The 27,933-nt window shown below is 54.3% G+C and overlaps 3 protein-coding genes across 7 annotated transcripts; all 3 read left to right on the top strand.

Annotated features, from left to right (window-relative positions):
• The first annotated feature begins 66 nt into the window (after window positions 1–66).
• On the top strand, window positions 67–4,602 carry CRYBB1 (crystallin beta B1). The gene is made up of 6 exons (XM_082066164.1): window positions 67–183; window positions 810–969; window positions 1,848–1,966; window positions 3,680–3,812; window positions 3,944–4,086; window positions 4,346–4,602. Exons 2-6 carry the CDS (start codon window positions 829–831, stop codon window positions 4,524–4,526), a joined length of 717 nt encoding a protein of 238 aa, XP_081922290.1. The 5' UTR covers window positions 67–183; window positions 810–828; the 3' UTR covers window positions 4,527–4,602.
• An 843-nt stretch (window positions 4,603–5,445) lies between these two features.
• On the top strand, window positions 5,446–19,668 carry TPST2 (tyrosylprotein sulfotransferase 2). Of its 5 annotated transcripts, XM_082066370.1 has the most exons (8): window positions 5,446–5,656; window positions 12,969–13,037; window positions 14,109–14,542; window positions 15,204–16,109; window positions 16,901–17,099; window positions 18,311–18,361; window positions 18,567–18,615; window positions 19,213–19,668. In XM_082066370.1, the coding sequence occupies exons 4-7, from the start codon at window positions 15,220–15,222 to the stop codon at window positions 18,594–18,596; spliced, it is 1,170 nt and encodes a 389-aa protein (XP_081922496.1). In that variant the 5' UTR covers window positions 5,446–5,656; window positions 12,969–13,037; window positions 14,109–14,542; window positions 15,204–15,219; the 3' UTR covers window positions 18,597–18,615; window positions 19,213–19,668. The 5 variants fall into 5 exon arrangements, with proteins under 5 accessions (XP_081922496.1, XP_081922495.1, XP_081922498.1 ...); XM_082066369.1 differs by lacking the exon at window positions 14,109–14,542; XM_082066371.1 differs by lacking the exon at window positions 14,109–14,542 and having other exon boundaries at window positions 5,451–5,512.
• An 84-nt stretch (window positions 19,669–19,752) lies between these two features.
• Window positions 19,753–27,791, top strand: TFIP11 (tuftelin interacting protein 11). The gene is made up of 12 exons (XM_082066364.1): window positions 19,753–20,026; window positions 20,835–20,988; window positions 21,636–21,792; window positions 22,326–22,453; window positions 22,954–23,106; window positions 23,927–24,436; window positions 25,153–25,259; window positions 25,469–25,637; window positions 25,837–26,080; window positions 26,708–26,850; window positions 27,094–27,259; window positions 27,345–27,791. Exons 1-12 carry the CDS (start codon window positions 19,830–19,832, stop codon window positions 27,698–27,700), a joined length of 2,484 nt encoding a protein of 827 aa, XP_081922490.1. The 5' UTR covers window positions 19,753–19,829; the 3' UTR covers window positions 27,701–27,791.
• Window positions 27,792–27,933: the final 142 nt, after the last annotated feature.

Raw genomic sequence — 27,933 nt, 5'->3', positions numbered from 1 at the left:
GCTTCCAGCTCGCCCAGCGCTTTGCAGGATGTGATGACTGGGCGGCCACGCAGACACTGATGAGCTGGCAGTTCCTTTGTGCGCCGGCCTGGGGGTCTGCCCTTGCCAGGCTATAAAGTGGGGGCCTCACTGCACCCCGAAACACAAGCCCGCTCACTCCAACAAGAAGCAGCAGCTGCCCAGGTAAGAGGACAAAGTCTCCGGCCACCGGGCTGCAGCCGGACCTGAGGCGGGGAGAGGGAATGCAGGGTCTCAGCCATGGCCACTGCTGTGGTCACTGTGTCTGGGGGCACCCCGGTGCTCAGCATCCCACAGCCCTCTGCTCCCCCAGCAGCCACTGGTGACACCTGCCTGCGGGGCCACCAGCAAGGTGCCTGCTGGAGGGCACATGCAAAACAGGGCTGTCCCGGTCCCCAGCCAGGTTCCCGGGCACATCCCTTGCAGGAACAGCCCCAGCACCTGGTGCAGCATCAGACCCCAGCCCGGCTGGGCACTGGGGCACGGGGCTGTCCTGGGCACCCCAGCAGTGGTGGGACCATGCTCGGGGCTCTCCTGCCCACAGAAGGAGTGTGTGGAGACCTGGGAGCTCTTGCATCCTCCTGGGGAAGGCAGGAGCCCTGCCTGTACCTTCCGGGAGAACCTTTCCACAGCTTCTCTCCTGGCCCCAACTGCCCACCCCATTGCTGAGCCCCCTATCCCAGTGCAACCATCTCCAGTGCAGGGTGACGGCTGGGGCAGGTGGTGGGTGCCCATGTCTGTGCTTCCCCTCTGACCTGCTGCTGCCATCTCTGTCTGGTGCCCTGTCCTAGACTTGAGCCCAACACCGCGATGTCTGAGACCACAAAACCCGCTGCTCCCGGCCAGGCTGCGGAGGAGAAGGAGAAGGCGGCCCCAGCGGCAGCCCCATCCCTCGACCCTGCTCCCATCGCAAACAGCAAGGGCGAGGAACCCTATGCAGAAGCCTTCAGGGTAAGCGCTGCTGCTCCCCACGGGCAGAGACATGGTTGGGGGGTGAGGGATGGCAGCAGCATCTCTGGGGCAGTTGGCAGGAGGCGTTTGCAGGTGTCCCAGGGGGAAGGACCCTCTGAGAGCCAGAGGGGAGTGCAGATGATGCTGTTCCTCCCTGCTGTGTCCCTGCTGGGCAGCAGCTCTGCAGGTGCAGGATTTGGAGGGGCCCCTGCGGGGCTGCTGCAGGAGAGAAGAATGCTCTGGTGCCCCTTGGCCAGGTCGGCTCGTTGGGAACTGCAGGCTCTGCAATGCTCTCTCCTGGGTCATGGTGTTGGGTGCTGCCACCCTCTTCTTCCAGTCACCCTCCACGGGTGAGGACCCTGCAGTGCTGGGGTGGAGGAAGAGTGTGTGGGTGACAGGGCCACCCAAGGCAGCATGCCACCAAGGTGCTGCAACAGGGCTGGGGACAAGGGGTGAGTGATGTGAGGGATCCAGAGACATTTCTGCATGTGCCAGGCACCCAAGGCCATGGTGTGGATGCAGCTCCTGGAACAGCAGCCCCTTCCCAGCCCAGCTGGGTCCCCATGTGGGAACTGGCACAGGGAGATGTGGCTTTGCAGCAGCAGAACTGGGGGCAGGATGAGGCCACTGGAGAGCATGGATGGCTGTTGGGGGAACCTTCCTGTGCTCGTCTGTGTCAGGATGGGGCTGCTCCTGCACAGAGCCCAGCTCTGTTTGCCTGGACACTAGACCTGAAAAGCTGCAGGAAGCCTTGGAGAGCCAAGGGGGACATGTGGGGCAGTGGGTTCATGTGTGCAGGGCCCATGCAGGTACATGCAGCACTACTGTGCCCTTACAGAGCGTGCCCGTCCCCATCCCACCTTTCTCTCTGCCCCCAGATCATTGTCTTCGAGCAGGAGAACTTCCAGGGCAGGCAGATGGAGTTCACCACCGAGTGCCCGAACCTGGCAGACCGCGGCTTCGACCGGGTGCGCAGTGTCATTGTCACCTCTGGACCGTAAGTGACCCCAGTGACAGCAGGGACAGTGCCCCGGGGAGGTGGGGAGGTAGTCCTGAGGAGCAGCCCTGGGCACACTGTGACGTGCAGGGACATTTCCCTGCAGCCTGGGCAGAGAGCAGAGCACGGCCAGTGCAGGACCAGAGCTTGGGACCCCAGGTCCCCTTCGAGGAGGGCAGGGTGACCCTGGGTAGCAGGGAGGCTGCTGGGGCCACTTGTACAGCAAAGGGCACTGGGGGCAGAGTCAAACACAGAGGGAAGGTGACCATCAGATCTGCCACCTGGACCTGCCTGTGACATGCAAGAGATCTGCAGATTTTAGAGACACCAGGGTGAAAGGAGGTGGGTGCCTTGGACCAGGCTGGTGGCCAGGGACACAGTGGGACAAGCCTGGAGTGGGCAGTAGAGGGCAGGCAGCCCCGCACGCGTGCCTGCACCGGGCAGCTGAGCAGCCATAAAGGGGCTGCAAACGTCCAAAAGCCATGGGAACAGTTGACACAGGCAGGGACAAAACTGATTGCCAAACCAGATAACGAACAGGCAGATGATGTTTGTGTTGAAAGAGCATCTCACTGCAGTCGTGCCCAGCTGGACACACCGTGCTCAGGATGAGACAGCCAGGGGGCTGGCAGTGCTGCAGGGAGGATACACGGGACACGGCTTGCCGTGACAGCAGCCCTGAGGGACTGAGCAAGGTCACCTGTGGTCACCTTGAATGACACCATGTAGCACTGATGACAATGTTTTTATTAGGAAACCACAGTATCCAACTTTTATTGAAATGAAAGAGGGATGGAACAGCTCTCAGGGAGATCAGGCGTGACACCTGCAAGCTACACTAGATACAGAAAGGGTGAAACTTGGAGAACAGAGTCCTTTCCTGTCACCGGTGTCCTCAGAGTCTTCTTGAGAGTCAGTGGTGAGACTCTGAGCCCTAAAATTTACTTAGGGAAAGACAACAGCAAAATCAACCAATCTGAGCCTTAGAAGTCAGTGTAAGGTTGTACTGCCTGTGGTGCTAAAACACTTCTCCTGCTGTTAGGAAAATATCTGTTGGCATCTGCAGAAGTAGTTTTGCAGGGAAATGCGAAGCAGCAAACGCAGGGCTGTTCCAGTGCCCAGGGCTTTTGGAGCCCCGAGCCCGTGACATTCACAGCACAGCAGCACCTCGTGGCATTGCTAAAGAGGTGACATTGCGGCTGAACAAGCCCTGAGCACCCGCACCCTGGGAACGGGCTGAATGCCAGAGCTGGCTGCAGCTGGCGCAGTGAAGCGTGCAAGCGTGCCAGCATCAGCGAGCCCTGGCCCAGGCTTGGTGGTGCAAGAGGGACAACAGGCAAAGTCCTGAGATAATGCAAGGACGAGGCTCCAGCATGCAGCGTGGGGGGCTCACCAGCTGTCTGGGGGTCCCCTGCTCCTCGGGACAAGGAAAGGGAGCACTGGGAACACACTGGTGTGTGCTGCCAGCCTTGGACACACGCACCAGCAAGCACTGAGCTTAGAGCCTGATGGCTCCGTGCTCCACCACAACGGCTGGCTCTGCACATGCCACTTTGCCCGGCCTGGGGAAAAGGTGGGAGTGGGGTGGTGGGGCCAGTTCTGACACCCACAGATTTTCTGGGTGCTGGGAGGCCAGCTCTGGCACCCTGCAGGCTGGCTGAGCAGGAGAGGAGCTGGGTGGCATCTGACCCATTGTCCTGTCCCTCTCCTCAGCTGGGTGGCCTATGAGCAGGCTAACATGCGTGGGGAGATGTTCATCCTGGACAAAGGCGAGTACCCTCGCTGGGACACCTGGTCCAGCAGCTACCGGAGCGACTGCTTCATGTCCATGCGTCCCATCAAAATGGTGAGTGGTCTAGCAGCAGAAAGCCCCCAGCGGGGTCTGGCCAAGGCCAGATCCTGCTGCTCAGTGCCTCACTGCAGCAAGCTCCAGGGCTTTGGCCACACGACCCAGCACCTTCCCCCTGTCATCCCCAGGAGGCTGAGGACCACAAGATCTCCCTGTATGAGTCTGCTGACTTCAAGGGCAACAAGATGGAAATCCAGGAGGATGACGTGCCCAGCCTCTGGGCTTATGGCTTCTGCGACCGTGTGGGCAGCGTGCAGGTGCCCAGTGGAACGTAAGCCAGGTCACAGCGGCAGCTGCCTCCTGCCAGGCTTCCCATCCCCCCCTGCACCCTGGCTCACTGCTCGGGGCTCTTGAGCAGCCAGAAAGTGCCACATGGCTGGTTTTGGGGATGTAGCCCATCACCTGGGGGGTCGCACCCAGTGCATGGGAGGCAGGCAGGCACTGCCAGCTTCCCAAGAGTGTGACAGCCATGTCACTGCTGCCTGTCACTACCGACCCCGCTCAGGTGTCCTCTGTTTGCTTTCCCGCAGCTGGGTTGGGTATCAGTACCCTGGCTACAGAGGCTACCAGTACCTCTTTGAGACTGGAGACTTCCGACACTGGAACGAGTGGTCTGCCTTCCAGCCCCAGATCCAGTCCATCCGCCGCATCCGGGACATGCAGTGGGACCAGAAGGGCACCTTTGTCACCCCCGACGCGCCCTCCGACTGAGCGTGCCACCTGCTAGCGCCGAGTCCCGGCCCCGTGGGGCACCCCCGCCTCCCCTGCTCAGCACTTTCCTTGTACATTGCACATTCCCTGGATGTACTCTACCTTGTGAGGCAAATTAAAAAGAAATCAGAAGGCTAGAGCTGCTGGGGAGTCCATGGTGCAGAAGCACAACCGTGGGATGCTCTGCGGTGACTCTGCTGTTCCGCTGTGCTCCAGCCTGGGGCTGGGAGTCGGTGGGACATGCGGGAGGGTGGTTTTCCAGGGGAACTGCGCTCAGGCAGGACCCCCCCCCCACGCTGTGGCTGCGGTGGGGACAAGGGACACCCCGGTGACAGCACGGGAAAGGGGGTGGCAAGAGGCTGCTCCAGCCCTCGGGGCCACTCGCTTCTGGGGAGGCTCGGGACACCCCGGGAGCGCCTGGACCATGTGGGGGTCCTGTCTCCTCCGTGCCTGCGGGGCAAGGGGTCAGCGGGGGCTCCCGGGCGCTCCCGGGGGTACGTGCCAAGAGGCAGGTGTGTGAGCGGCGTGCAGCGGGGTTCACCCGAGCGGTTAATAATTAACAGCGGTAACTGCAGCCAGTCAAAGAGCAATTCCCTTTCATGGAGTACTCTTCCCCTCGGGCGCTGCCCGTCTTTCCTCGGGCCTCATCCCCCTCTTTCCCTCCTGCTGAAGCACCTTCGGGCTCATTTTCCTGCGCTGCCACTTCGCTAATTAGCGATCGCAGCGCCGCGGGCACGGTGCGGGCAGCCTCGGCGCTCGCTGGGGGCCGCGTCCCGGCAGGGGCTGCCCGTGGGGCACACGCGTGTCCCGGGCACACGCACCCCCGCTGCGGGCACACGCGTGTCGCGTGACACCGCCACACAGCCGCGCGGGCCCCCGCTGCCGCCCGCGGGGCGCATGCGCAGTGGGGCGGGGATCCCGGCCCCGCGTGCGCGTGACGTCGCCGCGTCTCGCGCCGCTCCGGGCCGGCGGCGGCGGTGGCCGCGGTGAGCGGGGGGGATCGGCACGGCGGGGGCTGAGAGTGCCCCGGCACCGGCACCGTGTCCCCCCGCCGCGGCACCGGGCTGTGCGGCGGACGGTGCTCGGTGGCAGCGGGCGTTGGGAGCACCGCGGGCAGCGCTCGGTGCAAGGTGGGTGGCGTGCAAGGTGCTCGGTGCAAGGTGTACGGTGCAGAGCGGACGGTGCACGGAGCGGCGTGGGGTGCTTGGTGCGTGGGGGATGCAGGGTGCTCGGTGCACAGAGCCACGCAGGGGCCGTGCTGTGCAGTGCGGGCTGTGCGGACGGTAGCGCAGGGTGCTTGGTGCACAGCAGGCAGTGCACAGTTCAGGGTGCTCAGCGCAGGGTGCAGTGTGCGCTGCTCCAGGTTCCTTTTTTCCTGCCTTACCACATGCTCTCCTCACCTCCGGGCTACCTGGCAGCTGTCTGGGAGCCAGCACCAGGCTGTGCCGTCCACCACCCGTGCCTCGCCGTGCAGCACAATAGTGTGGAGAGCAGGCTGGGGCACACTGCCCATCAGTAGGCACCAGACAGCTGGGGCTGTCTGTCCATCTGTCCAGGCACCCGAGGCTGCCCGCCTTTGCTGGGGCAAGCGTGGTGGCCTGGGCAAGTGCTTGGTGGGAGGCTGCACCCGTGGATTTTGCTTGGCATCAGCTTCAGCTCTTGGGATGAAAGGTTTTGGCAGCAGCTGAGATCTGGGCAGCTGCAGGTTCTGCTGGTGGCCTCAGGGTGCAGGTCCCTGGCATGGGGCTTGCAGACGGGCTCCTGCATGGCTGCCCACCCAAAACATCAATGCTCTCCCTGCTCTGTCCATCTGTCACTGAGCCACTGCCCTGCAGTGGTGCATGCTAGGGATGTGAGTGCCACACTATTTCTGTAGCAAGATCGAGTTCCTTGGGACTGGTGGCTGGAGTCACAGTCCGTGGTGCTGCTGGCAGCACGTTCCCGCTGCCGGCAGCGTGAGCTGGCCCACGATCTTCCATGGGAAGGGTATGTTTTGCATTGCACAGGCCTTTGTTCTGTTCCTCGCTGTGTTTGTTTGCATGCTCGGGCTCCGTCCAAAAAACGTCTCACAGCTTGAAAGCCCTTCACACATCTTCCTCTGCGAGTCAGAGCCCGGCCCCGCCAGCTGCTTGTACTTAATGTATGGGCGGTGAGTCTCCCCTTTGCACAGCTGTGCTCTTCTTTCATGCTCCAGTACCGAGCAAGGGTGAGTGGAGAGATTAAAATGATTTGTGCTAACAGGTTTCCAAATTTGTCGTTGCTTTTCTGGGAATGCTGCAGCATGCTTGTGGGGGGCTTGTCAAGTGCCAACGCAGGTTCAAGTGTTTCCTCCAAGCAGGGTTTTGCAGCAGTGTGCCTGCCTGTGGCACTGGGCAGGACCAGCCGTGCTGTACTGCCTGCAGAGAGGGGTGGCAGCCCCTAAAATTGGGGTGTGATTTGCAGCTCCAATATTCATAATCACCCCAGGCGCTGGAGTCGGAGGAAGGGGCTGGTGGATCTTGCTGGCGCACTGATGAACACCCTCCAAGCAGCCTGGTGCTTTCTGAGCTTCCTCCGTTCCTGCGAGTCACTGCCATGCCCATGTATGCTCAGGGGACGGCGATGTCCCAGGCTGGGGACATGGAGGCAGGAGCTGCTGCGGGTCTCTCCAGGGCACAGGTTGCTGGTGGTCTCACCAGCAGGATGGGCAGGCTCGTGCTGCTGCCATTCTCTGCCTGTAGGTTTTAAAAACTGTATTAATAACTTCTGTTGCTATTTTAGGAAGCTCCTTCCAAAGGCAGTGTGCATTACAGATACGCTGAGCCTTCAGGGGGTGTGCGGGATGGCAGGAGCGCTATAAAATGCAGTGGCTGTCAAAAACATTTTTGGAGAGAGAAAACAAACACCCAGCAGGTGGTTTTATTTGGCACCATACAGATGTGTCTTCTGACGAATTGTGATGCGTTTAGGAAGCCTCAGTCGCATTCCTCAAAGTGTGCTTCGCTTTGGATTTCGCAGCCCTCTGAGCGTGGGCAGTGAGTGTGTGGGTCAGCAGGAGAAGCTTGCCACGTTGTCCTCTGCCTGCTGTGCTGCATATCATTTTGCAAGCCTTGAGTTCGTGCAGTTCTCCTAAACTCCAGTATTGCAGGGATTCTCCTCAAAAAAAACCCATCTGAAGGTGAATGGTGCGTTTTTCCCCACTTTTTGTGCCTGGTCCATCCTTTTGTACTTTCCTGGTGGTGTGGGTGCAGGCAGGATCACAGTGCAGGTGCCTGGGCCAGGGGCTGGCCCTGCCCGTAGGAGCTGTGTGGCATGTGGCAGGTCCCCTGAGGAGCTCCCCTAGCCCCTCACAGGGTCTGCAAACCAGAACTGCTGGCAGCGGCAGAGGTTGCTCAATCCGCAGCACTCGGAAGTTAAGCAAGTGGCTGGTTCCCATCGCATGTTCCCCGGTGAGTGAGCCCAAACCCCGACTGGGGAATCTGCGTGTGGCTGCGGTGTTGGGGTGCTTCTCCGTGGAGAAATGACGGTCAGCTCTGGGGCCGCTGCACGCCGCAGGCTGCTGTGCTGGGGCAGGGGGGGCAGCCGGGGTTTTTGCAGTACTCCTGTTCCTGCTTGGTGCTGGGGGTGGATCCTGCAGCATGAGCGACTGTGTCTGGCACTGGCTGTGCCTGGACATGCTGCAAGGGGGTGGGAGAGCATCCGGTCCCCCGGCACCCCCAAGCAGCTGTGCGCACAGCTGGCTGCAGGCCAGCACTGCTGGATGGCATGTAGAGGAAGGACAGCGTGCAGGGGAAGGACAGCATGTTGGGGAAGAAGAGCAGCATGCAGAAGAAGGGCAGCGTGCAGCTGCAGCCCTCAGTGGCCCAGCATTTGCACATGTCCATGGCAGCAGAGGAGCCAAGGCTTACAGCTGGGCTTCTGCAGACAGGAACTGAGCCGTGACGCACTCGGATGTGCTGTTCGGGGTAATTTGCGCAGAGTGCTTACATCTGGGAAGGACCCAATTCCTTTTCTTCCATCCATGGTTTCATGGGAGGAGCTTCTCCCATGCAGGGGCTTGGTGGGAGGTTGTTGCACATCCTGGCTGGGGCTGTGCCCGCACACGGGCTTTACGCTGTATCGCGTGGGAGGCCACGTATTCTCACATTGCTGAAGTTGGTGCTGGCAGCGCTCTGTGCCCTTCCCAGAATTACTGGCTTTGTGAGGATGCCAAACGCTCACCCTTGTGGCAGCTGCTATGCGGAACCTGGGGCAGTCGGTGCTCAGGACTGTGTACCCGCAGGGTGCAAAGGGACAGGGCGATGGGTACAGCAGCATTCCTCCCCACCGCACTGCCTGGGGCTGTGCAGCCTGTTCCTCTGCCCACATTGCCCTCTGTTCATTCAGTGCCTTCAGCTCCGGGGACTCCTGGTGTTGCTGCGAGGGGAAATAAAATATTTTGATTTTGTTTTCTAAGCAAATTTGAGGTTTTGAGGTTTTCTTTTGCAGAAGCAACCTTTTATTTGCAAATCCTGATCTTTGTGTGTGCAAGAATTTGTTTGTTGTGACTTACGGTTTCGTGTGTGGATTTGGAAAATATTTTTTTGAAGATACTTCGTATTTTTCCTAGTGGTTCCTCAGACTTCTTTTTGTCCTTGATGTACGGTGCGCCCTGACCGCCCACATTCACCTGGGGGATCTTTGTTCAGTTTTGGGAGGGAAGAGTCAAGTTTGCACCGAGCACCATGACTTAACACAGAGGCTACAAACTGTGGCTCCCTGGTCCCACAGCACTGCCTGCGCCCCTTGTCTGTCTGTCTGTCACCGTTCCTGCAGTGGCACCCGCGGTGGCTTCGCCTTTGTCCCTTGAGGTAGTGTCTGCAGACTAATTAAGCAAAGGTAAAGCTCTGTGGGTTGATTAAAAGTCAGAAGCATCCTTGGGAAGTGCGGAGCTCCTGTCCTGTTTCAGCACAAGACATTTTGAAGCAAAGACCAAGTGGATCTGGGGGTCACAGAGACCCCTTCTGCCCTGCACCTGTCCCTTGCAGCTTGTACCGGGGAGCTTGGGGGGGGGTCTCCCTCCCCCACCCGTGCCCCATCCCTCAGCTAGGTCCCTCGGTGTCACCAGTGCCCCCCGAGCCCCTTCCCCAGCTCTGTCGGGCCATGGCTGGGCTGTGAGGGTGTGGTGGCTTGTGCCTCCCTCAACCACTCTCTGCCAGCATCTTTCACTTTGGGAGTTTCATAATTAATAAGCCAGTTTGAGAGACAGGCTGTTGCCTCATGGAGAGGTTGGCAGAAGTGGGAGCTGTGGTTTCCATTGCCGGACGATAAAATGCCATCGCTGTGCTTGGAAAGAGAGGCGGGCGGAGCAAAGCTGCTGTAAGTCGGTGGGATTTTTCTTCTTTCAGGAACACGGTGGCATTGAGCAGGATAATAAAATGTTTTTCTAATCACAGCAGCCTTGAAGCAATAAACAAGCAGTGCATTTGTGCTGTGAAATGTCTGTCTGTCCTTTGTGGTGTGATTTAGAGCCTGTTCCAGCAGGCTGGTGTGCTGTGCGGGCACCTCCGGGGCCAGTGCGCCAGGCGTGGGGCTGGGGGTGCCACCTCACGGGTTTGCTGAGCGGGGAAGCCGCAGTTTGCAGCCGCTGTTTGCAGCCCCGGCAGCTGCTGCAGGGGAGCGGAGCGCTGGGTGCAAGCTGAAACAGTCCCGCTGTGGTTTGGGTGCTCAGACACTTGCTTAAACACTCCCTCATGCAGTCATTTGACTATTTCTTCCAATGTCACTTGAGATGATGTTGGCAGAGGAAATGGAAACCGCGGTGCTGTTTGTTCTACTTGGGGATTTTCAAAGGGACACATAGCCCTGAAGTGCTTTAAAATCCAGGTATTTTTACTGGGATCAGCTTCTGACTGCTGTAAATGCAACTGGGGTTGTGGCCTGTAGTGTGTCTTTAGCTTTAATAAGCAAAAACTGTCGATGTTGCTGTTCTCGCCACTTGGTGGCCTGAAAACCACTTCTGTTTGGTTTTGTGGTTTTCTTTTTCTCTCGTTTCGCATGCCGTAGATGCCGTTCAACAGTTTGATTTCATGCACATAAAAGCGGGCTCTCTTCTTACTGTCCGGAGCCTCGGGCCATTGCTCACCTGCAGCAAAGGTTTGTACAAAGCTCTTGTTCCACTGTGAGCAGCCGCACTATCGAGTGGGGTGGGCAGCAACCCGCAGCGCGGGCTGGACCCTGCACCTACCGCCTGGCCATGCCCGCGGCATCGATCCTGGCTGGACCCTGCACCCACCGCCTGGCCATGCCCGCGGCATCGATCCTGGCTGGACCCTGCACCCACCGCCTGGCCATGCCCGCAGCATCGATCCTGGCTGGACCCTGCACCCACCGCCTGGCCATGCCCGCGGCATCGATCCTGGCTGGACCCTGCACCCACCGCCTGGCCATGCCCGCGGCATCGATCCTGGCTGGGATGGATGAGCAGGAGCAACAGGGCTGGTGCTGCACTGGGTGAACCTCGGCTGTCACCGTGGCTGCCACCTCTTGCCAAACGTCCTAAAATCTTGTTCAGCTTTCGCTCAAGCTACTTTGAAATTGAGATGGAGCAACACCCTGTGTGTTGCGTGCCAGCAGCCCATCCCTCCCTGCTCCTCGCTCGCAGCCTCTGCCTGCTCTTCCAGCTTTCCCGGGGCTCATTTTTCCCTCTCCTGTTTGCTGCTGGGACATGAGCATCCCTGTCCTGCGCAGGGACATGCCATGGAGCCATGGGGTGCTTTGAATGCACGTTACGAGTTGCTACCAGGAGAGACCAGAAGAAGGACACGTGCCTTTGGAGGTGACAGTGTTTGTCTGAGCTCAGGTTGGGACAGGAGCGATCGCCCTCAGCCAAGCTATGTTTCTTTTTGTGTTGTATGCTGCGTGTGAGTTAACTGGAGACTATCATTTAAGTGGTTAAATTTTGCTGATTTGTAAAGATGTGAACTAGATGCATTAGGGTATTTCTTGCTGACCACAGCTTCTGCTGCTGTTCTGCCCCAAAGACATTTGTAGTTCCTCATCCTTTTATTAAGCACCAATGATTTGAGCTAAAGTTTTCCAGGCCACACCTATGTCTTTTGGGCAAGTTTCAGTTAATCGCAGTAATTTCTGGGAATGGAATTCAATGATAATATTAAGCTTCTCATAGAAACTGATTTTGTTGTTTGTTTGCAACACTTTGCTGGTTTAAAAAATGGATTTGAGTTATTGCTTCATCACTAGGGATGGTGCACAGCTCTGGCTGCACCGGCACAGGGCTGTGCCAGCGTGGGACTGCTCTGGGTGGTGGGGCTGGTTTGCTCATTGCACAGCAGCAGGTGGAGGATGTGGAGGCTGCAGCGGGTGCTCGCTCGGCCACGGTGGCCGCATGGCCCTGCGTGGTGCTGGGAGGCACCAGGAAGGAAGTTTGCAAGCGCATGTGTGTCTGTCTGTGCACACGCAGGAGCTGGAGTTGTTTCCGGAGCGGGGTGTCTTGGGGCCGGGCTGTTAAACCACCGCCGCTCTGTGCACCAGATTGTTCGTGGCCCTGCAGAAGCGCATCTGGGGATGCAGCTGCTGCTCCACCAACCTGCAGCCTTATCCGGACCCAAAACCCCATGGTGGCTGGCGGCCAGGGCAGGATCGAGCAGAAAGCCTTGAGGGGAAGGAGGGCGATGCATACGCTATGGATAAGCTCTTGCAAAGTTCCTGCTGGGTGGAGTTTCCCTCTGTTTTTTAATTAGTGCTAAAGTGGAGGGGCTGCATGACGTTTTACGGCAGCTGGGCAGGAGGGGAGGAGACTCCTGGGTGGCTGGAATAACAATTAGTGTCTGTCCTTGAAATGTTCTCAAAAACATCCTCCGAGGCCGGGACACCATCGTGCACGAAGGGGCAGTGTGGGCAGCTCCCGGCACTGAGGCTGGTGTTCCTGTCACCGTGCCAGACCCGGGCAGTCCTCTGGCCCCAGCTCCCTTTGCTGTGACTGCTCTGGGGACTCTTGACCACAGTCTGACTTGTGCCCCATGTCAGCCTTTGTCCCAACGCCTGCGGTGGGCGACTCTGGAGCTGCTGCCTCTGGGATGTGCTGTTGTGCAGGTCACTTGCGTGCGATGGAACCGTGCCACGATCGGCTGTCGTCTCCTGGCTTGTCCACATCCCAGCTGCTCCTGTCCCCTGAGGCTTCTCCCTTCCAGGAGACTTCATTTCCTAAAAGAGCAGCCGCCTTCCCGCTTCCCTCGGTTTCTCCTTCTGTCTCAGCACTGCCAACAACGAGTCGTGGCTGTGCCGCGTCTGGCTGCCAGCACTGCCCAGCACCACCCGCTTCAACGGGACCACCATCCCCAGGCTGGGAGGGCGACTGCAACAGGGGAATGTGCCAAGGGGGAGAGCACCGCTTGTCACCGCACACACAGATGCCTGTGAAAAAATACACAAATTGATATTGTGGCTTTGCTTTCCCATCAGGTATTTTTGCGGCCACCTGTGTTCCAGCATGGTGCTGGGCTAGCGGCAGCATGTCCGTACTGGGGGAAGGTAAGCACAGCGGATGGCAGTGCCCAAGGATGGGTTCCCTGGTGACACTGGCCAGGGGCTGGTGAATATTTCATGTGTCTGTGCACACCATGTTAATATTGTATTGCCTTCACAAGCTGACAAGAAACGGCCTAAGCCTTGTTTATATGAATGCCTGATCAGCATGCAAAATAAGGAAAACTTTCTGCCTGTAGCACCTCCTGTGTCCTTGTTTGTCACTGCTCTGCTGTCACTGTCACCAGCACCCGTCCTCCACGCTCTCTGCTCTCTTGCCCTGATGGTGGTGGGGGACGGAGCCCCTGGCTGCGGGTCACAGCCTGTCCCTGTCCTGCAGTTCCCGAGAGGTGCCCAGGGTCAGCTGCTGGAACTTTGATTTCTGCTTCCTGTCACCAGCTGCAGTGGGTCTCAGTCCCACTCTGATGTGCCGTAGAAGCCCCCAAGAGCTCCCTGTGTCGTGCTGGAGCGGAAAGCTCTTGGAGCCAGGCTGTCTGCCCTGCCGGGGCAGCAGGGCGATCCCGGGGACACGGTACTTTGTCCCGCAGGTGCTGCCGACACCACCGGCTCCCAGCCAGCAACATGAGTGAGTTCCTTTGTTCCCCTTTGGTGGCACTGGGGCTGGAGCTGCTGGGAGCATCTTGGTGAGAAGTACTCACTGTAAAGCGTTTTTTTTTTTTTTTGCAAAGAACAGAGCACTTCTATGCTCTATCAGCCTCCTTTTAAACTGCAGAGCTTTCCCGCTAATTAGCCCGTCTTGGTCTGCAGAGCTGTAATTATTCCAGTTGGCCTTAAATCCTGACTGCATTGAAATGGGTCTTGTGGCATTTGCAATTATTTTTAGGGTGAAAATTTGAATATATTTACATGATTGAAACAGATCAAGATAGCAGGAAGGAGCAGATGAGCACTTGTCTTTTTAATGAGTCTTAGTGCTTAGTGCTGCAAAAATGCAAGAGCAGTTTGTTGTTCCTTCTGATTTACATCTAAACAAATGGCCCGGCATTTGACTTTTTGACTGTTATACTAGTATGTGGGCACGCATTTGGAACCGTTGAACTGTGGTATGTTAACCAGGTTGGCCAGGATGTTAACCACGGTTCTAAAGAGCTACGAAAATAATTTTGAGCTAAAGAGCTTTGCACCGGCTGCCACTCAATGTGCTCTTTCATGGAGAGAGTCGAGAGGAGAAACTGTTTTTCTGGAGCAGTTCTCTGGCCTGTCAGCAAAACAAAACACACGGACGTCCCGTTCCTTCCACTCCATTCAGCTCCCGCCCCGGCCACATAATCAAAAAGACCGTGGAAGCCCAGAGGAGGATTGCAAAACCTGGGCTTGCAAACGGAGCCGGGGGGAGGACACAGTGCCAGGGAGTGCAGGAGTCCCTCCCGGCTGGGCACAGAGCAGGGGACTTGCAGAAACTGCCGCCTTCCTGCTTGAGATCCTGGCGAGACACAGAAAACCCCAAACATCTTAATGCCAGATGAAGCCTTCAAGGATTTTTCTGTAAGGTCAGTCTCTGGAGAGAGGGCGTTTAATGCTGACTCTGTGTGTTGCTGTAGGCCTGCAGATGGTTTAATTTCTCAGAGTTTTGTTCTAATGGGTAACTGCTTCTCCTGACTCAGACCCTTAAAATTTGCATGCGATGATTTTGTTTTTCTTGGATTTCGCCTTTCCCCCCTCCCCTGTGACAGCACATGGAAACTAAGGAGAATGCAGGAAGGAGGCAGGTAGCTGAGAGAAGTGAGGAACCAGACCTAAGCTCAGCTTTAGGAGGAAGGAGAACTACAGGGAGGGTTTGGGCTTCACCTGGGATGGAAGAAGCTCTCTCCAAAGATTTCTTTTTTTAAGGACTGACTGGGTATGCATGGCTCCTCCTCTCTGAGGTGTTCCTGGAGTTTTGCTCCAGCTGTAAACTGTAAAGCGTTGCTCCAGCTGTAAACCTGTGATTCTGGGTGTGCAAACAGCCCAGAAGCAATCTCTTTGGGTGTGTACTGAGGCAGACTTTAGTCACGTTCTATGTAGAAAGCACCTGGCCTGGAAACTGCTGATAAGTGCAAAAGGTGATGAAAGGCTTGGATGGTGTCAGCATCCCTGGGGAGCCGGGCTGGACGCAGGGCTGGGCTGGGTCGCGGCTTCGGCAGCCCTGACTGTGCTCTGCTTCTCTTACAGATGCCTGTGGGGCTGAATGCTCGGTAGCTGGACGCTGAAGCGGCCAGCAGGCTGTGCAGGGGACAGCAGGATGCGGGTCACCACGAGGAGGGTGCTGCTGGTAGTGGGCTCGGTGGTGGCCGTGATGGTGACCCTGCACTTGGGCCAGCAGGTCCTGGAGTGCCAGCAGGTCCTGAGCGAGAGGAGACACAGGCTGATGCGACCCGAGAGCGAGGAGCTAGTCGTGATGGACTCCAACCACGTCGAGTACCGCTACAGCAAGGAGATGCCCCTGATCTTCATCGGCGGGGTCCCGCGCAGTGGCACGACGCTGATGCGGGCCATGCTGGATGCGCACCCCGAGGTGCGCTGCGGGGAGGAGACCCGCATCATCCCCCGCGTGCTGGCCATGCGGCAGGCCTGGTCCAAGTCAGGGCGGGAGAAGATGCGTCTGGACGAGGCAGGGGTGACGGACCAGGTTCTGGACTCCGCCATGCAGGCCTTTATCTTGGAGGTGATCGCCAAGCACGGCGAGCCGGCCCGCTACCTGTGCAACAAGGACCCCTTCACACTGAAGTCCTCTGTCTACTTGTCCAGGCTGTTCCCCAATGCCAAATTCCTCCTGATGGTTCGGGACGGCCGGGCGTCCGTCCACTCTATGATCACGCGGAAGGTGACGATCGCCGGCTTCGACCTCAACAGCTACCGGGACTGCCTGAGCAAGTGGAACAAGGCGATCGAGGTGATGTACGCGCAGTGCCTGGAGCTGGGCCGGGCGCGCTGCCTGCCCGTCTACTACGAGCAGCTGGTGCTGCACCCCGAGCGCTCCCTGCGCGCCGTCACCACCTTCCTGGGCATCACCTGGAGCGACGCGCTGCTGCACCATGAGGAGCTCATCGGCAAGCCCGGCGGGGTGTCGCTCTCCAAGTGAGTGTCTTGGCTCCTGCCCTCAGCTTTCCGAGGAGCCGTTTAGTGTCACTAGAGCAGGTCCAGGCTCAAACCAGGGGCAGGGGCACGTCAGCGGTGTTTGCGCGTGCCTTTCAGGGGCAGAAGTCACAGCATGTACAGTTTTGCTGTGATTAGTTTTGTGTATCTGAGTAGAAGACAGTTTGAATACCAGTGATCCATTGTACCCAACAGAGCAGCTCCTCAGGCGAGGATTTTGGGAGCAAGTTTTATTCATCTCTTGACAGTACAGAAGTGATTTTGGTCCCTAATTTGAAAAGAACTGCTTACTCTGAAATGTGAGCTCTTTAATGACTCTTCTCTCCGCCCATCTTCAAATACCTCCTTACTGTGATTAGTTTTGCTGCTAATGAGCAGCTTTTAGCAGTGAACAGCAATTCTTGCCGGGTTTGGTGCTGGTATTGCAGAGTAAGGGAAACACCGGCTTGGTGCAGACACACCCCAGCACTCCCGCTGTGTGCCAGCCTGCTGCCTTCCCCCACCTTCCTCTTACTTCCTAAATGGAGGCTTAAGTCTAACTTAGCCAAATTTAATCAGTTGTGTAAGGAAACTGTACAAACGGTCTTTGTGTAAATTGGTCATGCCCAAGTGGTGAGGGCAATGAGAAGGGCGATGGGCGTTTGTGGTGCACCCGTGTCTTGGGCATTGGAAGTGACATGTTGAGGTGGCTCTTCTGTCTGAGCTCAGAACACCTGTGAAATCCAACCTTAGTGTCTTGTTTTGTTTTGTTTTTCTTTATTATTCTTCCCCAGGATAGAAAGATCGACAGACCAGGTTATCAAGCCGGTGAACATGGAGGCACTGTCGAAGTGGATTGGGCACATCCCGGGAGACGTGCTCCAGGACATGGCCCATATTGCACCAATGCTGGCCCGGCTTGGCTACGACCCCTATGCCAACCCCCCCAACTACGGCCACCCTGACCCCTTGGTGGTCAACAACACGCACAGGGTGAGTGCGGGGACAGGCGGTGACCTGGAGATGGGGTCCTGAACCCCCAGAGCCCCCTGGAGCAGAAGCACTGAACCAGATCAGAAAAGAGCCGGAGAGGAACAAACGTTCCTTTGGGAGCCTGGGAGCAACAGACACATGGTTACACAGGGATGATGTCAAAACAGATGTGTGCAGGAGGTTGAGCCTGGCATGGCCCAAGCTGGTGATGATTTTGGGGTGGTGTCATTTCTTCTGCTGTGGCAGACGCTGCCCTGTCCCTCCCTGACCCAGCCCAGCTCTCGCAACGGGCTGTGGAAGTTACTGGTGTGTGCTGGTGTTATCTGGGAGCGCAGCTGCAACACCAGGCACGTCAGTCTGGCCCCGGAGGACGCTCAGGCGGTGCCGTGTCCCTGTGTTGCTCCCACGGTCACAGGGGAGTGCAGAACTCGTAATGCATTTGCGCAAAAACAGAAGACTTTTTTTTTTTTGGAATATTGACTCATGCCCATGGAGCAGAGCTGGAAGCAGCTGCAAAGCCACAGACAGCGCTTACTAGAGGGAGTTCCTCGTGCTTTGGGGAGGAAATGGTTCCTCCCGGGCCTGAGGCTCCCTGAGCTTTGCTGTGCTCCCAGTGACGCTGCCCTTGGACGTGGTGTCCTTTGTCACGCTGGTGGGGGATCGTTGTGGGACCAGTCCCTATGGCACTGTGTGCAGGGTAGGCAGGCGGGTATCAGCACCGATCTGGAAGGTCAAAGAGCTTCTCTGGGGCTGGTCCATGCTCTGAGGGTTCTGCTCTTATGGCTTCTCCTTGCTCTCCCTGCTTCCTGGGACCTGTTCCAGGTGATTTGGGTGGACATGTGCCCTAGACAGGGTTAAGGACAGTTTAGGTCTCTGATGTGGACCTTTCAGTACTATTTCGGGGTGAATTTGGAGAACTGGCGTGATGGTAAAGACAAAAATACTCTCCCCTCCCAGGCCGAGGGGGAGAATCGCTGTGTCGGTTCCCCACCCCAGCAGGAAGCGGCTCCCTGTCTTTGCCTACAGTCAGGAAGGAGGAAACCTCCTGCTTTTGCCCCAATATAGCACCAGGATGTAGAATAAACACCTGTCAGGGCGTTCTGGCTGGCTCAGGTACACTGGGACATAGGACACAGTTAATGAGATGGATTTGCTGATGTTCACAGAGCCAGCATCCCTGAAGGGTCACTCCAATCTTCTCTTTTCCACAGGTTTTAAAGGGGGATTACAAAACGCCAGCCACTTTGAAAGGTCACCCGCAGGTAAGAGTCCGATGTCCCTTGAGGGCTCTGCCCTGTTCGGTGTCTGGTCCCTTCCTCCCCCATACGGGCGTTTTTGGGCTGGGCAGCTCGTGCTGCTCTCTGTGTCCCAAACGTTCCCTTTTCTCACTTTGGGGAACGCAGCGCGAGTGCTTTGAGTTGCAAATGGCAGCTTAGAGCTGAGCCTCCTGTCTCTGGGTTATTCTAGGTGACTCAGAACACATCGTCTTCTCACTAAGAAAATTAATGATTTCCAGGTAAGACCTTGTGCTTTGTTTTGGGACTCAGGCAAATCCACCCGCATTGCTCCAGGGCAGCATTTTGCTTGTGTAACTTCTTGTGCCTGTGGATTAACCTGTTATGTGAGATGATTTCTCAGAAAAGCTTCTTCTGAGCTCTGGAAATGCGCTTATTTCAGCAAAATCGGAATCGGCCGCTTGGGGGGGTCGTTACCGCCTGTCCCCACGGGAGCTCCGAAGGGGACGTGGAGCTGATGGAGCCGCTCCCTGCCTGGGACGGGAGGATAAAGCAGCTGCATCTGCTGCCAGTTTGGGAAAACAAAGCTGCTGTTCATGTATCAGATGTTTTTCTCTCTCTCTTCTCAGTTATCCTCTATACTAAAGCATACAGTAACATTTTTCTCTACTAAAAATTACTCCTTAAAAACTACTTTTTACTTAAAAGCAGTATATTGCACTAAAAAAAATATGGGAAGCATTGAGCGAGAATGGAAGTTGTGTGCCCAGTTCTGTTTTTTGTCTCTATTTTTTGCACTGTTTTGGTGCTTTACAGCCCTGGATGGGGCACCTGCAGCCGGTCCCGCTCCTCACCTGTGTGTTGTTTTTTTCTTCCAGAATGCTGCAAATGGCCTTTTGTTGCCCGACAAAGAAGAGTTTGCAAGGGCACCAGTGGAAATCGGTTCTCCAAGCATATTGCTTGCTCCTGTATTGCCAAAACGCCCGCCGCACGGAATGTATTTGCATTTATTTGCAAAGGCTGAGCATGTCCCGCGCCGGGTGGAGCCGGCTCTGGGAACCCGCTCCCGTGTGCGGGGAAGGGGTTTTGTGCCACCGCCGGACTCGTTAATTGCGTTTCGGTGTCTAATTAGCGGGTGTCCTGCCCCTGTGGAGCCTTTGTCGTGCCAGTGGCCTCCCCCCTTCCTTCACCGTGACTTACAGAGGCTATTGCAGAGTTAATATATGAGCCCGCCCCCTCCTCTCCTGCACATGATTAAAATGGTGTTTTAATAGCCGGGCTCAGCGCTCCCTCTCTGGTTCTCCACCCTCGGTGCAGGCCGCCCAACCATAGAGGCGCAGCGGCCAGAGCGGCCCCAGCTCTATGGTTGGGGGCGTGGCTTAGGAAGGAGAGGGTTCATTTCCGGGCGGAAGCGGCGCAGTTGGGAGCGGCGGGAGGAGCGGGGCTGGTTCACCGGGTGTCCGTGTGTGGGCCGCGCCGGGTTCCCGCGGGCGCCATGTCGATGTCGCACCTGTACGGCACGGACGGAGAGGATGGCGTGGAGATGGAGAACTTCGAGGTGTCGGACTGGGACCTGCAGAACGAGTTCAACCCCCACCGGCAGCGGCACCGGCAGAACAAGGAGGAGGCGACCTACGGCGTGTGGGCCGAGCGCGACTCGGACGAGGAGCGGCCCAGCTTCGGCGGCAAGCGGTACGGGCAGGGGAAGGGGGCCCAGGCGGTCCCGGTTGTGCCCGGCTCGGGGGGCCGGCAGGGCCCGGGTGGCGGCCCCTTTCTGCGGGGGGGTTCCGGGCTGTAACCGCCAAACCGAACAGCCCAGCCCGGGACAGGGGCGGCCGTGGGATCCAAGGCACAGTAATTAGAATAGTGTGGCCAGCAGACCCAGGGCAGTGACCATCCCCTGGACTGGGCACTGGGGAGGCCAAACCTCGAATCCTGGGGTCAGTTTTGGAGCCCTCACGCCAAAAAAAGCCCTTGAGCTGCTGGAGTGAGTTCAGATAAGGGAATGCAGCTCGCGAAGCAGCTGTAGCACAACTGTGATGGCAGCAGCTGAGGGACCTGGGGGGTTCAGCCTGGAGAACAGGAGCTGAGGGGAGACCTTCTGAGCTCTGAACTGCCTGAAAGGAGCTTGGAGCCAGGGGGGGTCGGGCTCTGCTCCCCAGGAACAAGCGACAGGGTGAGAGGAAACAGCCTCAAGTTGCACCAGGGGAGGCTGAGGTTGGATCTTGGGAACAATTTCTTCCCCAAAGGGCTGTCGGGCATTGGAACAGGCTGCCCAGGGCAGTGCTGGAGTCACCATCCTGGGAGGGGTTGAACAGATGAAGTTCTCAGGGATGTGGGTTAGTGCCAGGATTGGGGTAACAGTTGAACTTGATGATCTTGAGGGGCTTTTCCAACCAAAGTGATTTTGTGATTCTACGATAGTAGACCCTGGGCTTGTGTAGGAATGTGCACAGGTCCACTGGAGCAGAATTTACGCTCAGGTTTCATTTTGACGTAGGTCCAGGGATTACTCGGCCCCTGTGAACTTCATCAGCGCCGGGCTGAAAAAGTCAGCAGCTGAGGATATGTCAGAGGAAGACTCCGATGAAGACGAAAAGCCCATTAAGCAGGAAGAAATCCCTAAAGAGTTTGTGCCAAAGAAGCTAAAAACAGTGAGTTTTCCAGGAAGTTTTCAGTTCTGTGTAATGCATTTATGAAACTCAGGCTGTAGTCAAAGGTGCCAAAACATTAATAGAGCACTCAAGAAAGGGACAAATAATTAAAACCAGAGAACCAAACCAAGCAGGTGTTTTCTCTGTGTTTTGTTGCTATTCTGATGTATAGTTTTGTGTCTTTGGCAACATCAGCCCTTTGAGGCTATTTTCTCTTCCTTAATATTCCCTTTGGTCAGCTGAGGTTGAAATAAAAGAATGGCTTCCTGCCTTTGAAAGACTTTTTTTTTAATCTCGCATAACAGTATGACAAATCCAGGCATGTTATAGACTAAAAATCAAACTCTTATATTCAATTACCATACCCAGAAAGAATCAGGAATCGGGCTCAGCTAAAGTCTGGTGGTAGAGCCTAATAACCAGCAGCTTCTCAGGACTTTCCTTTTCCATCCAAGGAATTTTGGGAAACTCCTTAGATGTCCGGCGGCTCAGGTGGAGGCACAAGTCGTGCCCCAGTGAGCTGTGTAGTGCAGTGACAGCTGAACTGATTCTGGGAAGAACCTTCCTTTTGAGTGAAGTTATCCCAAGCATGGTTATTATGATGCTCTAAGGTAATGTGGGATTTACTTGTTTGTTTGTTTTCACAGGGTGGTAATTTCAAGCCTAGTCAGAAAGGCTTTGTAGGGGGGACAAAATCTTTCATGGATTTTGGCAGCTGGGAGAGACACACGAAGGGAATTGGGCAGAAGCTTCTCCAGAAGATGGGTTACGTCCCTGGAAGAGGTCTCGGGAAGAATGCGCAAGGTACTGTGATTGTGTGTCTGGTTGTTTATTGTCAACTGGTAATTTAGAGAAGAGATTGGATTCTCTAAAGAACCGCCATCTCCAGGTGGCTCACAACATCATTCTTGTGTTCTTGCATCTCTTGCAAGTGACCTGGGTCCTCTTGATAACATTCAATTATATTTAACTTAAAATAGGCCAGTTTTATGCCCTTTTTATTTTTCAAGAAAAAGAAAGAAAAAAGGGAGATAAATTCCAGAGCTAGTCAGCTCAGAGAAAAGGAAATCTTGTTTTATGTGAAAGAATAGAAAAACAGTGAAATGCAGATGTGAATAATACTCTGCTTTGTTCTGGGTTTTGGTGTGTACTGGAATTAAGTGATTTTATAGCGACTAAGAAATGAGTAAAGTGGTAGAAGGTGCCAGACTGCTGAAGGCAGAGCACCGGCCTGGATGTTTGTGTTGATTTGATAACTTGGGGTACTGTAAGAAACACAGTCGCTGTTCTCTCTCACTAAACAAACTGTTCCTCTGCTTTAACTTCTGTCCTTTTAGGAATTATCAATCCAATTGAGGCCAAACAAAGAAAAGGTAAAGGAGCTGTGGGGGCTTATGGCTCCGAAAGAACCAGCCAGTCTTTGCAAGACTTCCCGGTGGTGGACTCGGAGGAAGAAGCTGAGGAGGTATTTTTGTGATTCATGGGCTATCTGTGTCCCTTTTGTGTTGTGTGTACAAAATACTGTTCTGGGATCACCTGCTGTGTCACAGAAAACTGTTTGGGCTTATTTTAAATAAGCTGAAGATATAGCACTTGAATTGCATTTCAACATATTTTTTGCATTTAGATATATTTTTCTCATCACTGTGATGTTCTTGTGGTGGTTTGTGACTCAGTTTATTCCAGTAGTTGTGCTAAAACCCTACCTTCTAACAGTCCCCCCAGGTAAATAGTCCTTTTTGTCTAAAGAAAAAAAGATCAAAAATATATTGCCAGCAGTATGAATAGGGGTGTGACTGGACTACAGTACCTGAGCCAGTTTGTCACTGAGCTTTCTGGCTTTCCCAGTTATTTTGCTGTGCAGCATTTTTCATTGACCTGGGGGTTATTTTCCTGCAGAAAATAGAGGCGAATTTGGGGTGTGACAAAGAGCAGCACCCACAACTCCTCTTTGGTTTTGTTTAGGAATTTCAAAAAGAGCTGAGCCAGTGGCGGAAGGATCCGAACGGAGGCAAGAAAAAGCCCAAGTACAGTTATAAGACAGTGGAAGAACTGAAAGCCAAGGGCAGGATCAACAAGAAGCTCTCAGCCCCGCAGAAGGAGCTGTCGCAGGTCAAGGTAAGGTTGGTAGCCCAGGAGGTGATGTCTCTGGGAAAGCTGTTTGTCCTCTTTAGCACCACGAGTGCTTTTTAACCATCAGTTGGTGTAGTACAAACCACTTCTAAGAACTGCCCACCCACAGCCTCATGAAAATTGAGGCCTTGGACTCATGCCTGAATCATGTCATAGACCATTGTGTCACCTGGAACACTGCGTTTGTTTTTAAGCAACAATTTTGGCCTCAGGAAAATGCAAATTAGCTCAAATGTGTTTTTTTTTCTAATTGCAAATAAAGTTTAATTGTTTCACATTTGTCATAAATAAAATGCTAATGTACCTCTGAAAGCACAGTTGTCCTTATTGCTATTGTGCAACTTAAACATGTAGTTTGAACCATCTTCTGCATAAAAGGGACAGTAAGGGATTTGTCCTTTATGCGCTTAATAACATTATTCATTTAAAGCTAACATGTCTTTGAAAAGGTATAAAGGGATTTAAGGCTTCTGTGTGCTAATGAATAGTGCAGTATTTGCATCGTAACCACTTGTAGAATTACTGGGTGAAATGGTAAAACTGAGGTGAGCAGAGGAGACTCCTCCAGCTCCAATTCCAGACTCTTTCTTATCCATCTGAACTCTCAGTGTCTGGAGTCGGGCTTTCTAGAGGCAACCCCAGTGGCCTCCTTCAGAACACCAGAATTATTAATAGTAGCCTCCTGCAGTAATAAAGGTACTTGGAAATCTTTGGTTTTCAGTTTGGAGTCAGGGATTTCTTCCTTTTTTAAACACGAGATACAATTTATTTTTTTTAAGACACCTTTGTTCTTGTCTGTTGGAAGGTTATAGATATGACGGGCCGGGAACAGAAGGTTTATTACAGCTACAGTCAGATCAGCCACAAGCACAACATCCCAGATGACAGCCCGCAGCAGCCGCTGGGCAAGGATGCCAAGCCCCAGGGCTTCGCCTTGCCCGAGCTGGAGCACAACCTGCAGCTTCTCATTGACATCACGGAGCAGGAGATCATCCAGAATGACCGGCAACTGCAGTACGAGAGGGACATGGTTGTCAACCTGACCCACGAGATACAGAAGATGTCCGAAGTCCTCTCGCACGAGGAGACGGCGATTAGCAACCTCAGCAAGGTGCTGGAGATGGTGGAGGAGTGCGAGAGACGGATGCAGCCCAGCTGTGAAAATCCCTTAACCTTGGATGAGTGTGCAAAGATTTTTGAGACACTTCAAGACAAGTACTACGAGGAGTACAGGATGTCTGATCGGGTGGACCTGGCAGTAGCAATAGTCTATCCGCTCATGAAAGATTACTTCAAGAACTGGGATCCCCTCAAGGTGCACATTTGATTTATCTGCAGTTCATTATGCCTTAAGTAGTCTTGATTATCTTGACACCCCCCCCCCCCCCCACTCCCTGTCCCAAATTCTGATCAGTCTGGAGAGAAAGAGGAGGAAAAAGTGCCTTCCTCTTGCCTGGCAGGGGAGAGGAAGGTTCCAGATAAACTTCCCTGTGTTCATGGCAGAGCAAAATAAATGTGTGTGAAAAGATAGACCCACTCTGCATCCACTCTCAGAGATTTGCTATGACTGAAGGCCACTGTTCTGTGAGTTGGCTAACAATTCAGGAGCCTGAAGGTTTAAATCAGTCGCTTTCATGGGTGTTGGGAAGAAATAGTAGATGAAAGCTCAGTCTCTAGTCTTTGCTTTTTAGCAAAAGCAGGAGAGCTCTGTCGTTCAGGCAGTCAGAGATGTGCTGGCTGTTCTTAATGCCTTTTTGGCTGTGATGGGTAAGTCTGAATTCTTTCTGTATACCTGAAAAAGTCCAGGTTATCCTCTTTTTTTTTTCCCCCAGGGGTGTGTTAAATCCCTAAATCCCCTAAAGTGGGATTTTCCTCTTATGGGGCTTTACTAATCACAGCTGTGAGCTCCTGGCTTGCCTTATGAGTGGTGAGACAACTGTCTGTAGTGAGCATGCCACAAGCCTGCACTTTGGGGATACAGCCAACATGAATGAAAACAGATCAAGGCCACTCATGCCTTGTCATTTTCAGGACTGTACGTATGGCACAGAGATCATAGCCAAGTGGAAGAGCCTTTTGGAAAACGATCAGCTGTTGTCACATGGTGGGCAGGACCTGTCGACAGATGCTTTTCACAGGTAAAGAGCAAACGAGTTGTACTTTGTGCAGCATCGTCAAGTCCTGCTTCCTCAGGGGTAGAAAAGAATGGATACGAGTGTGGTCTGTTAAAATCCAGCTGTCAGCTATATAAAAAGAAGTAGAGTTTGACAGTTATCGTGTAGTTTAGTTAGGCCTGGGGCTATAGATTTAAGCTTGTTTTTTGTTTTTTTTTTTTTCTCTTCTCCAGACTGATGTGGGAAATCTGGATGCCGTATGTCAGAAACATAGTGGCGCAGTGGCAACCAAGGAACTGCGGGTCCATGGTGGATTTCTTGGACAGCTGGGTAAACGTCGTTCCTGTCTGGATTCTGGAGAACATTCTGGATCAGCTCATCTTCCCCAAGTTACAGAAAGAGGTGAGATGAGAGGGCTTTGTTAGAGCGAAGCCATGTTCTCAACCACTATTTGAATTTCAGACAGTGAGAACTTCCAAAATACCAGTTTGCTGTGTCTACCTGTGCACTTAGGAGGTTGTGTTGCAGCTCTTTTTGCACCTGGCAAGACTTCACACTAATGGACAGACTTATTTAAATGTTTTCTCTATTTTACCCCGAGGTCGAAAGCTGGAATCCTTTGACAGACACAGTCCCGATCCACTCATGGATCCACCCCTGGCTGCCCCTGATGCAGGCGCGCCTGGAGCCGCTGTATTCCCCCATCCGGAACAAGCTGGCCAACGCGCTGCAGAAGTGGCACCCCAGTGACTCCTCCGCCAAGCTCATCCTGCAGCCCTGGAAAGATGTGTTCACACCTGGCTCGTGGGAGGCTTTCATGGTCAAAAACATCGTGCCTAAACTGGGTGAGACAGGCCAAACAGTGCTGGATTTCTGGAATCTGCCGGTTGCCACATTCTCCCTTAGAGGCAACAGGTCACATTGACATGGTTGCCAGTGTCACTTCAGAGAATGTTATTGGGAAGTTTAGAGCTTGTGTCTACTGCTACTAGCACCACGCATTTTTTTCAGAGGCAGATATTTTAGAAAATATGGGGAAGTGCTCTATTCTCTTATTTTTCTAAATCATCTGATTCCTCTGTTCTTCAGCTGGCAGGATCATCTGGTAGCTGTCAGATAGTACCAGGCTATAACATCTCTCTGTTATTCCTGTATTCTTTAGCCTACGCTTATGCTTTTGCCATGAGATTTTGTAATTCACCATTCAGCCATGCAAAGTGTCTAAAAGGTTCTGTAGTCTACAGAACAGTCAAATGTTTTAAGTTTCAGTTCTGGCAGCAAATTGTAATCACCAGAAATGGAAGCGTACTGTTTTGGTGGCAGGGATCAATGAGTTTAAAGATCCCAAATGTCCCTTAGGGCAATAAGCAACACAGGTGCTCCTCAGATCCTGTGTGTTGGTAGTGAAACAGGTCAGGGCACTGATAAACCTGTGCATTGGGCTCTCCTGACTCTTCTCCTCATTTTCCCAGGGATGTGTCTGAATGAACTCATCATAAACCCTCACCAGCAGCACATGGATGCCTTCTACTGGGTGATTGACTGGGAGGGGATGATTTCTGTCTCCAGTCTGGTTGGGCTGCTGGAGAAACACTTCTTCCCAAAGTGGCTGCAGGTGAGAATCTACCCAGGCTGAGCAAACAGGCAGGTTTGACTGTGAAGTGTTACAGTGTCTCCTGCCTAGAAACTGCTGCCCCAGCACTGAAATGGTTTAACTACCAAATGGTGTGATTTCCACTCAGACTATTTCCTTAGACTGTCTCACTCTTTTACTGTAAGTTCAGTAATAAACAAGTGATAATGACTCTCCTCCATAAATGCGCCTGTCCTGCTGCATCTGATCTGTTGTGTTTTGCAGGTGCTGTGTTCTTGGCTCAGTAACAGTCCCAATTATGAAGAGATTACAAAGTGGTACTTGGGTTGGAAGTCCATGTTCTCGGACCAAGTGTTAGCACATCCATCAATCAAAGACAAGTTTAACGAAGCTCTTGATATCATGAACCGGGCAGTGTCTTCCAGTGTTGGTAGGTGGCTTTTGGTGACAGCTCTGCTCAACCTTGCACTGGGAACAGACTGGGACCTTGTTTTTACATGTTTTTCTCCGAACAGGTGGGTACATGCAGCCGGGCGCTCGGGAGAACATCGCCTACCTCACCCACACCGAGCGGAGGAAGGACTTCCAGTACGAAGCCATGCAGGAGCGGCGGGAGGCCGAGAACATGGCCCAGCGCGGCATCGGCGTGGCTGCCAGCTCTGTGCCCATGAACTTCAAGGACTTAATTCAGACAAAAGCAGAAGAGCACAACATTGTTTTCATGCCTGTGATTGGGAAGCGGCACGAAGGGAAGCAGTTGTACACATTTGGACGGATTGTCATTTACATTGACCGAGGCGTCGTGTTTGTACAAGGAGAAAAGACTTGGGTGCCAACCTCCCTGCAGAGCCTCATTGACATGGCCAAGTGAGGCCCTGCAGTGAACTGGGAAGATGATCTTGCAAACACTTTTACTGTAACTCTTAGAATAAAGAAGTTACAGATTTGTAAATAGAATGAAACTGTAGCTATACACCAGGATTTTTTTCTTGGAACTGTTCAGGCAGTGTCAAGAGAAGTCAGTGCTAAGGGAGGAGAAAGCAGTTCTGATGCTTGTGTAATTGCCACCATGATGGGAGGTGGTTCTGCTCCAGCAGCAGATGA

The sequence above is a fragment of the Streptopelia decaocto genome (assembly GCF_964273445.1).
Source record: "Streptopelia decaocto genome assembly, chromosome: 15".
Taxonomy (NCBI): domain Eukaryota; kingdom Metazoa; phylum Chordata; class Aves; order Columbiformes; family Columbidae; genus Streptopelia; species Streptopelia decaocto.
Note: the sequence above shows the minus strand (reverse complement) of the source record. Positions and strands in the feature narration are given on the sequence as shown.

Excerpts from the sequence above, each read along its gene's own strand:
- CRYBB1 (XM_082066164.1), top strand. The coding sequence starts at position 829 with ATGTCTGAGACCACAAAACCCGCTGCTCCCGGCCAGGCTGCGGAGGAG. Across the intron at positions 970-1,847 it reads CCTATGCAGAAGCCTTCAGG|ATCATTGTCTTCGAGCAGGA; the intron begins GTAAGCGCTGCT and ends CTCTGCCCCCAG. Across the intron at positions 3,813-3,943 it reads CCATGCGTCCCATCAAAATG|GAGGCTGAGGACCACAAGAT; the intron begins GTGAGTGGTCTA and ends TGTCATCCCCAG.
- TPST2 (XM_082066372.1), top strand. The coding sequence starts at position 15,220 with ATGCTCGGTAGCTGGACGCTGAAGCGGCCAGCAGGCTGTGCAGGGGAC. Across the intron at positions 16,110-16,900 it reads GGCGGGGTGTCGCTCTCCAA|GATAGAAAGATCGACAGACC; the intron begins GTGAGTGTCTTG and ends ATTCTTCCCCAG. Across the intron at positions 17,100-18,310 it reads TGGTCAACAACACGCACAGG|GTTTTAAAGGGGGATTACAA; the intron begins GTGAGTGCGGGG and ends TCTTTTCCACAG.
- TFIP11 (XM_082066364.1), top strand. The coding sequence starts at position 19,830 with ATGTCGATGTCGCACCTGTACGGCACGGACGGAGAGGATGGCGTGGAG. Across the intron at positions 20,027-20,834 it reads CCCAGCTTCGGCGGCAAGCG|GTCCAGGGATTACTCGGCCC; the intron begins GTACGGGCAGGG and ends ATTTTGACGTAG. Across the intron at positions 26,851-27,093 it reads TCTTCCCAAAGTGGCTGCAG|GTGCTGTGTTCTTGGCTCAG; the intron begins GTGAGAATCTAC and ends TGTGTTTTGCAG.